General features: G+C 37.0%; 1 protein-coding gene across 1 annotated transcript; it reads right to left on the bottom strand.

The window, feature by feature from the left end:
• Positions 1–3,989: 3,989 nt before the first annotated feature.
• On the bottom strand, positions 3,990–7,406 carry LOC124798635 (raf homolog serine/threonine-protein kinase Raf). Its single transcript, XM_047262123.1, has one exon. The coding sequence runs from the start codon at positions 7,391–7,393 to the stop codon at positions 5,189–5,191; it is 2,205 nt and encodes a 734-aa protein (XP_047118079.1). The 5' UTR covers positions 7,394–7,406; the 3' UTR covers positions 3,990–5,188.
• Between the last annotated feature and the right edge of the window lie 3,283 nt (positions 7,407–10,689).

The raw sequence follows: 10,689 nt of genomic DNA, 5'->3' as shown, positions 1-10,689 counted from the left end.
TAGATATGAGAACTCTATTTTGCACATTCCTATTTGTACTGAAGTTAAATGCTATGTGACACCACTAAAACACGTTTACCCTCTCTGGCAATAAAATACATCAATAATTTGGCATTAGTTAACTTTTATGGAAATAAATTCATAACATTACTTAGAAAGCAGCAGCCCATGAACAATAGCAGACTTGTAACAGAGTAAACTCTTTCATTGTATAAATTAATTTTTCTTTTTCATATGTCATACACCAAATAAAATTATTGTAACCAAGAGAAAGAGAGCAATAGTAGAATCACGACAATAGTAGATAGTAGAATCATGACAGCACACCTTCCGTCCAATTTGCCTTGAGTACTAACCACAAACTCTGCATTTGAAAGTCCAACTGTACCTCTCATTCTTAGCTTTTTGGTTTGTTTTTCTAGTCTTACTACATATTGTGCTTCCTTCTTTATAGAGCATTTATCATGATCACAGTTCAAATCAAACTTTAATGTAAGTAGTGAAAACCTATAAAATTTAGTTTAAATTTTAAAGTAAAGAAAAAAAATGAAAACCTGTGATGCACCCAGTGTATTTCAGTCTCTCTTCATATTCTGCATCTCTACAAATTAATCTCTTAAACAATACACAATGTCATAAGATATTTATATATGAAACTTTTATTTAAAATACGGATACAGATTCTGACTAAAACCCCTCATTTTTTCAATCTTTCAGTCAGTTAATTAATGATCAGGACCTCTGGGTGACAGATTGTAAAGCAAACTGTCAAGATTAAAATGGAAACACAATATGTGGGCCTAATCAAGATTTTGGGATGATAAAAGCAAAATAAAGAAGTTTTAATTTTTTCTATTCTCAATGTAATGCAGAAAGAGTGATATCTCATCTTTCGGCTCTTTCTGTAAATTCTAATTGTTAATTTATCAAACATGAGACCAACTGCAACAGCAAAATTTCCCCAATTTCAAGTTTACTTCAGTCTTTCATCTAGTGCGAAAGGCAGACGCATACGTCAATAAACAAACAAAAATAATGAAAAAAATCCTTTGCTGAGACAGCAGGGAGATGACTTTGCCATAAGCTGAGCTAATAAATTCTGGAAACTTTATTTCCCTATCTTATAAGGTATACAGAGAACAGAAGACTGATTTACTCTTGTATCGTACAGTCTCACTGACTATATCAAAAGTCTTTTCATTTAGTAGTACCCCAAACATATGCAGTAAATATTAAAATGTGCAATTCTTTATCAAATGTAGAGCATTTGTTCAGTGGTTAGTTTTCTGAATTAAAATAATTAGAAATTTTATTATTAAATGAAACAATGATTAGAGCTGTAAGAAACATTTACCTGGGCAATGATGTCTTACATGGCAAATTAGATCTGGAGAAATGTTTTCCACTTCAGCTGCATTTATAAATTTGTTCTAAGAAATATTTGGCTTTGGGGCTCTCAAAATGCAAAACATGATTGAAAATTAAAGCCTTGAAGAAGCGACAAGAGTGTGTTCGGCCACACTCACAATAATCGATTTAGATTCAAAAGTACTCAGTAACAGTGACTTTAAACAGGATGGTGAATAGAAGTGTACATACATAAAGTTTTGAATGCGCATTACTGAAAGCGTCACAGATATACTCCATATGCAGTTTTCAGCAATAGAAATTACTGTGCCTAGACAAATACAGAACCACAGGAACAGTGCATAAAATGAACATCTAAAACTGTACCTAAAAATTTCCCTACATTACACAAAATAATTTGCAACTTAAATATCATGAACACAACATGCTCTACTATTGAAGGTTATCAGCCGTGAGCTGCACAGAGAATGGTATTTTACTTTAAAGAGGCAATTTCACAATTTCCAGCAATCCTGTAGTAACATTACATACAAAATTTGGTGTTTTGCTAATAAATCTTACTCACATGCCTTTGCTCACAGCTTAAAGCACATGTCTAGACTGATATTATTCATATTTAATTATACATAACTATAAACGAAGAGTCACAGTTTCCACCTCTCATTTATATACAAATAAGAACAGTATTTAATAAATTATCCTCCTTACAAATAAATGAACCAAGCAGTGTTGCTGATCAAATTCTTAAGTCTTCCTCTTTATATGGAAATACAATGATGACTGACAAAAAAGACTTGTGAGTGACAACATAATTAAAATGTGCTTTACAAGTGATTTGCAATTCTTGAAGCAAACTTGGACCAAATTTCTTTCCATTTCATCCACTGAGACTTTGTAATGTGTTTACTGTAGAGCTGTCATGCCACATGTAACAAAAAATGTGTGTGTTACCTCTTTATAAATACTATTGCACACTTGACAATGATACTGTGATAAGTAGCAGGTTACCATCCACTAAACAGATACCAAAGACATTGGCATGTGATAAGTAGCAGGTCACTGTCCACTAAACAGATACTAGGTTTTGTGATTTAAGCAATGACCTGATGAGCTCCACATTTTGAGTCCACTAAAGCACTCGTTCTCAGTACAGGAATAAAATCAGATTCAATGCTGGTGCTTGAAATCTTTGTGCTGAAAAAGGTTCGTACTTTTTCAGTGAGAGGACAGAAATAGCTTATGACAATCATGCAATGCCATATTTTTTCATTGACAGTTTACCGTAGCTTGTTCTACATCGTATCAAGAGGTCACAATTATGATATACGGAACATGCAAGTAACCAAATATCACAGTTCTTGGAAAAGCAAGAAGTATCTGTTACACCAATCCCTAAACACAAAAAGATGTATGTCCTTAAGACAGCAAAAAGCCAAAATGTTTTCTTAACTGTTTATCGGTAAATATTTCAAGCAGAATCTGCATTTTACATCCATCTTTATACATTACACAACATTGTGTTTCAACATAATGAAACCTCTTCCAATTGCATAAATTAGCTATCTAAACATTAACAGTCCTGTAACATTAGTTTCAGAGCCTGCTGAAGGTGCAATCTACATTTGCATTTTACTACGTACTGAGTACTCAAAATCATTCACAGGGATCTAAACTTCACTGATAAGCAATTAAAATGGAAAAAATAAAATTACCTCTGTACGCAAACATATCTTGCGAAAGACAAAAATAGTATCAATACACTGTCTCAAATAAATGACATTTGGAACTGTCAATCAATCCAGTTCACATTGAAGACTTTTTTATAATGTCCTCATAGTCTTTTAAGCTACTGTGAAAACATCCAAGGTCATATAATGAAATAGTTACAAACAACCAGAATATTTAATATTAGCATTCAATCAAAAATTCAGCACAGCTGACGGAAATACAAGAGCATGAAACACAACTGCAGGTAAATATGAGCCAGGCTGCTTTAAATGAATAATCCATCACTGAGTTAAGTTCAGAAAATAAACATCTAAGTCTTCAAAAGTGGCATATATTTTCTTAACTGGTAAATGTGAGAGGGAACTGTAAGTGCAATTTAGCACTTGATGTGTGACTTAGCCTCCTTTTCCCTTCTCTGTTTTGTGTGTATTTGGCCTAAACTGAATATGTTTTGCAACTGTATGGTACATTTGCTTTCAGCTAATCCGTATCTTTTCTGTTGTTGCAACGTGTGTCAAGGGCAGAAAAAGTTTCCATTTATGTGTTTTCCCATATTATTCAGCACTTGTTTAGAAAGATTACAGGACATCATAAAAGAAGACACTATCCAAGTAATAGGAAACTCCAATAACCTGTGATATTTACAGATGAGAAAATGAAACAACCTAAATGTTCATTAAAAAAAAAAAAAGTTGAAGGCTCATTTGTGGATGAACCTGCTAAATGAATGCTTTGACAGAAAAAAAGATAAATTCTATATCATAACATTTACTGCAAATATCACTTACACTATAAATAAATAACTCTTTCACATATACAACAGACTACAGAGAAATTCCTCTGCAGAACTGAATAGTGTAAGATATCTCAAAATAGATACAGTTACAGTGAAATTCCTTTGTTCCATATAAATATATTTCTTTATAATCAGCATAATCTTATGAACATTAGGTCTATGCTGGAACACACATGCTGCCAATGCAAATGGTAGCACTGGCTCTTTATTAATCCCATCATATAAATTCCTAAAGGGAGAGTTATGAGAAAAATGTGTCCTGTTTTCATTTCATATCCTGTATCTGGCATTCACTTATAAGCTGTCAAACAAGAGACCAGCTATCTGCTCTAATCTATTATGAACTCTCAGTGTAGCAGTATTTTACACCATTGTCACATAAATCAAATAATGCAACTCAAGAATGTGATCATTAAAAATGTGGGATGATAATGGGCCCCCAGTAGTGTGATGGACACAAGTGACACACACACTATTGGTATTTTCTGCAATTATAACTACCTCTGAGCCTGAGGGAGCACTTCACTTCAGATGACCAACAAACAACAGTCTTCATATTTACTAAGACTCAATGCCATTTTCTGCATTTTTATCTCTCAGCTCAGCAGTGAGAGAAGGAAAGGATTTATGAATAAAGATAGTAGTACATAATTTCATCTATTAACACACTACAATCCGCCGAACAGATTAAGATGTCCCTTCTCGTCCCACATTTTAATTTTCAGTAAATAATTTTTGTCTTATTTATGAATAATAAATATAATTATGCATGCAATTTAACTTTTCAAAGTACTTGCCCTTGGATGGGCTATACTGCATTTTTACCTCCTTAAATACATTCATACAGAAATGTCTTAACTAGTGCTTTGAGAAAATGTAGCTAGCAAGCAATGAAATAGCACTGAAGAAGAGTAAAGAATTCATGCACACTACTACATACTAGGTATTTGATAAGAAAAATCCTAGCTTTATAAGGCCAACTTGCTGGCATAAATACTGAGAGATTAGAATGGCACTGGTTTTTTAGGAATTATTCAAAAGATCTATTCGTTTATCACAATTCTTTGGCAGATGAGGAAGATTGCATATATGCAAGTACTGTGCAGGCACAATTGCTAAATTCTACTCTGAACATTCTACTGTTGAAGACAATTGTGAAAAATAATTCCACAGTCATATTCAAATGATTTACGTTATTTTAGTATGGAAAGCTATGTTGTTCTACACAGCAATCAAGAAAAGTAAAAAAACAGTAAAGGGGAAAAAGGAAAAGAAATTTACTACAGTCAAAGACAATTAAATGATACCACCAACAGAAAATGGAAAAGCTCCAAATTGAGAATTGATTGGGGTCTTAGGAGAGGCACACATATACAAAAAGTCATCTGACTGAAGCTGAGTACGGTTCAGGGTAGGTTCTGATGCTGATCTGTGTATTTTTGGTAATGACTGAAGAGCACTTTCTAATGAAGCAAGAATCTGTCTAAATAGAGGACGTTCATCCCTGTTCAATTTGATACAGTCCTCTGTAAGCCTACGAAGTGCTTTAGGAGTATCAGATCGCAAGTTATTGAGATCAGGTCGCAAATAGCCCCTACCAACCATGAATAAAATTTGATCTTTGTTATTTATGTTAGAATATGGCAACTGACCAGCCAACAGTTCATACAGCACAATGCCAAAGGCATAGACATCAGACTGGAAACTATAAGGGCTATCTTCTTGCATTCTGATAACTTCAGGTGCCATCCACAAAATAGAACCTGAGGGCTGTTGGAACTGTTGTGATCCAGACCACCTTGTTTTGACAGTGGCCAGTCCAAAATCACCTATTTTAACTGTGAGATCATCATGAAGGAATATATTGTTGCTCTTCAAGTCTCTGTGTATAATGTTTTTTGCATGGAGGTAGTCCATACCCTGCGCAGTTTGCCTCCCAATTTCAATAAGAGTCAATAACTCAAACTTTGTTTCTATCACATGTAAATGTTTGTACAAACTGGAACCTTCACACCACTGGGTAACTATTGCCAGCTGTGGCTTGCTCACACAACCCATAAACAGTAGGATGTTTACATGTCGAGTCTTCCGCAGGACAGCCACCTCGTTCTTGAAAGCCTGTAGTTGTGTAGGTGTGGGATCTTTCACATTGAGTGTCTTCACAGCAACTGGACCATGCCAATGTCCCTTGTATACAGTTCCAAAGGAACCCGAACCAATCCGAGGACCAATGAGAATCTCGTCCGCAGGAATCTCCCAATCCTCTATTGATTCTCGTGGAGGTCTCACCTTGTTACCACTCTCGTCGGCAGAACGTGCACGTGGTCTCCATGGTCGAAGAGTATTTGTTGGAGAAGCCTGGGCACTCTGGCTGTGGGATGGCTTCGTTGGACTGCCACCAGGACTGCATGTAGCACCTTGTCCACTGGTGCCTCCGAGGCCTTGGTGCATACCCGCTGCCGACCGTGCCACACGACCTGCAAACTCATCCAGCAATGGACCTTCCACACCATGACCCACAAGGTTGTAACAAACGTTGGGGGCTGAGCTGGATCTCTCTCGAGCACCCAATGCTGGAGGGTGACGACGAGGCACTGACTGGCGTTGGGAGTGTGTTGACACATGCGAAGAACCAAAATCTGATGAAGTCTGCAAAATGCCAGCAGATGTCACAGGATTCTGGGCTAGTAAGATGCGGTAGTACGTGTCCTGCATGCGCACCTGTTGACACAATGCTGGAACACCAGTAGCGCATCGCTGATGAAAGCGGTAACCACAAGTCCTGCAGTAAAATCCTTGGAACAGCAAGCGTGTACAACACTCACAAAATGCCAGAGAAAAAAACGTTTTCCTTACAAAATTGTGAGATATACTTGTCGTAATTGAAAACCTGTCTAGAATTTCAACAGTGATTTCTTCGCCCTCCAATGAGGATATGTCTGCCTCCCATGGAATGGAAATCTTACTTTGACCTCTGTACACTACGCACATTTCGGGAGTGAGCTTACGTAGTTTTAACGCTTTCGCCAATGCTTCCCTAAGAGTTTGGCCTGGTCTCACTTGCACTGTTGTTCTCTGCTGATTAGGTAGATGGGCACGCACCACTGACTTAAGAGGAGATCTTGGTACTAGTTTTGGAGAACTGTCACCACCACAACCACTGTTATTGTTACTGAAACCACTACGTTCACTTATATCCTGCGGGCTTTCACGTCCATTACTAAGTTGTTCGATTAATTCGTGTTCTTTTGCTTGGAACTCGTAAAGTTTGCTGGTCAATTCTTGGTACTCTGTCAGATACATTGACGGAGGATGCTGAAAACCTGCGAATTTTGCGTTGAGTGCGTCGATATTTTCGCGGGTCAGACGAATCATACTTTGAATGTTGTGAAGCTCGTCGTGCCTTGGATCAACATCTTCGGCTTCTGTAGACTTCGATGGGCTATTTAACGATAATGTAGGAACTGTTCCATTAAACCTAGTCTCCCTTATGACTGCCATTTTCTCACCTATGTCACTGCCTTCTAGACAGTTTGTACTGGACCTTCAACTGATGTAGGTAAATAACAAAGACGTTCGCTACTACAAAATAACGATGGCGAAAAGAGAACACATTTTATTTACAGTGAAATGTAACAATTGAAAGTAATGATAAATATTTCACGACGAATATACTAGTTTGTACCGCTCGTATGATTATATCTCCTGTGTCTCACAAATAAGAATACTGTATTCTTATTTAGCAACCACGAAAGCAAGCTAGTTAATACTGGATATCATTTCCAGATACTGCATATAGTCTATATTTAAATGTAATTGCTACAGAGAAAGCATACACACAGAATGGGTTAAATGTTAATGGAACCAACTGGTCTAGTTTTTTTTTTCCTTTATTGTGATTTCATGCCCCTGCCCCATACGGGCAGGGGAGGGCTGTCAGCAGCACAATCCGCCGCTCTTCAGCCGAGTAAATGACAACTAAAACAAGAATAAAATAATACATACATAAGGAGGTAAAAAAGGGGAACATAAAACAGAGTAAGGGGAGAAAATGGAGGTAAAAATACACTGACATGTAGAAGTTCATTGGGGACAGTTAAAAAAAGTCACCAGAAAGTTAAAAAACACAGTTGGCGATTCTTAAAACACAGAAGACACTGGATGCGCATGCACAGGTTAAAAGTTGGCCACAGTATTAAAAACACTCCGAAACAACACACTTAAAACCCACTTGGAGCACACACGACGAAGAATAAAACTACCAGGCGGGACCTGCCGAGGGAAAGGGCAGAGAGGATGGAAAAGGAGGGGAGAGCATGGGGCAGCTGGGGAAGCGGCGGGATGAAGAGAGGAGGGGCAACCGTGGGTTCACGAAGAGGCAGGAGACACATGGGGCGGGAGAGGAAAAGGGAAGACAGGGCAGGAGGGAGCGCAGAGACACTGAAAGAAGGCACAAGAGATGGACGGGGAGTAGGAGGGGAAATCCGCTCAGAAGGAGGGAGGGGGAGGAGAGGGAGCCCTGATAGACTGAAATATGCTATTGTTATACCTTTGCATAAAAAGGGGGATAGATCTGATGTCAACAATTACCATCCAATCTCCCTTCTAACAGCTTTATCCAAAATTTTTGAGAAAGTAATGTATTCAAGAGCAGCTTCACATATCTGTAAAAATGAAGTACTAACAAAATGTCAGTTTGGTTTCCAGAAAGGTTTTTCAACAGAAAATGCCATATATGCTTTCACCAGTCAAATTTTGAATGATCTGAATAACCGAACACCTCCCATTGGGATTTTTTGTGATCTCTCAAAGGCTTTTGATTGTGTAAATCATGAAATTCTGCTAGACAAGCTCAAGTATTGTGGCATGAGTGGGACAGTGCACAAATGGTTTAATTCGTACCTAACTGGAAGAGTGCAGAAAGTTGAAATAAGTAGTTCTCGTAAAATGCATAGATCAGCACATTCCTCAAACTGGGGAACTATCAAGAATGGGGTTCCACAAGGGTCAGTCTAGGGTCCTTTGTTGTTCTTATTATATATTAATGACTTGCCATTCTATATTCATGAAGAGGCAAAGTTAGTTCTCTTTGCTGATGATACAAGTATAGTAATCACACCTGAGAAACAAGAATTAACTGATGAAATTGTCAGTACTGTCTTTCAGAAAATTACTAAGTGGTTCCTTGTAAACGGACTCTCACTGAATTTTGATAAGACACAGTACATACAGTTCCGTACAGTGAATGGTATGACGCCATTAATAAATATAGACCTTAATCAGAAGCATATAGCTAAGGTAGAATATTCCAAATTTTTAGGTATGTCCATTGATGAGAGATTAAATTGGAAGAAACACGTTGATGATCTGCTGAAACGTTTGAGTTCAGCTACTTATGCAATAAGGGTCATTGCAAATTTTGGTGATAAACATCTTAGTAAATTAGCTTACTACGCCTATTTTCACTCATTGCTTTCATGTGGCATCATATTTTGGGGTAATTCATCACTGAGGAATAAAGTATTCATTGCACAGAAGCGTGTAATCAGAATAATAGCTGGAGTCCACCCAAGATCATCCTGCAGACATTTATTTAAGGATCTAGGGATATTCACAGTAGCTTCTCAGTATATATACTCTCTTATGAAATTTGTTATTAACAACCAAACCCAATTCAAAAGTAATAGCAGTGTGCATAACTACAATACTAGGAGAAAGGACGATCTTCACTATTCAAGATTAAATCTAACTTTGGCACAGAAAGGGGTGATTATACTGGCACTAAAGTCTTTGGTCACTTACCAAATAGTATCAAAAGTCTGACAGATAACCAACAAGTATTTAAGAATAAATTAAAAGAATTTCTGAATGACAACTCCTTCTACTCCATAGAGGAATTTTTAGATATAAATTAAAAAAAAAATAAAAATAAATAAAAATAAAAAAAACACAAAAAAATAAAGTTGTTATATTAACTTAAGTATGTTGTTAAATTAACCTAATTATGTCATGTATTGGAAAATTCGACTCATTCCACATCATTACGAAATATCGTATTCATGATCCATGGAACTAGTATTAATCTAATCTAATCTAATCTAATCTGAGGAGGAGGCAGGAAGAGGGGGTTAGAGTTGGTAGGAAGGGTAGATGTCAGGGCGAAGCTCATCATCCAGGAGTGGTAGACGGTGGAAGTTGTGTTGGGAAAGGAGATGGAGGGTGTGGAGATGGAGAGAGGGAACTGGTCTAGCTACGACTCCATAATTTATTTGCACTGGGCGACTGATTGCTATGTCGTATACAGTACAGGAATGTAGGGCCTCGCACATCGATAATAAGAGTATGCAGAACACATCTAGAGTACTACTATATAACAGTTGAAGGATAGCTTAACATCATCTACAGTAAAACATGACATCTCACTATTATGAGTCAATATAAACACTTATATCTTTTGTGAATAATTATATAATTTCATATTTTTTATCAACCACTTATCATGAAGACCTACAAAATGTGGTGTACAATAAGAAGGCAGTAGGAAATTCAGACCAGAGTAACTTCAGCGTAGTGAAACACAATGGTATCATTTTTAATAAAACTGAAGAAGTAGAAGACATTTTCAACTGCATCCCAAACTGGATGTAGTAGCTCTATTGATGAGGCCTTGGAGCTGTTTTAAAGAACGTGTCCCTCAGATGTTATGTGCAGTTTCAAATGTCACTGTAAATGAAATTGATGGGGAAATAAGAGAAATAAGAACTAAAAACTCCACTGACATTGATGACAGACCTGTC

The sequence above is a fragment of the Schistocerca piceifrons genome, chromosome 1 (assembly GCF_021461385.2).
Source record: "Schistocerca piceifrons isolate TAMUIC-IGC-003096 chromosome 1, iqSchPice1.1, whole genome shotgun sequence".
In the NCBI taxonomy this organism is placed as follows: Eukaryota; Metazoa; Arthropoda; class Insecta; order Orthoptera; family Acrididae; genus Schistocerca; species Schistocerca piceifrons.
The sequence above is the reverse complement of the archived record's forward strand: the minus strand, read 5'-3'. Positions and strand labels throughout refer to the sequence as shown.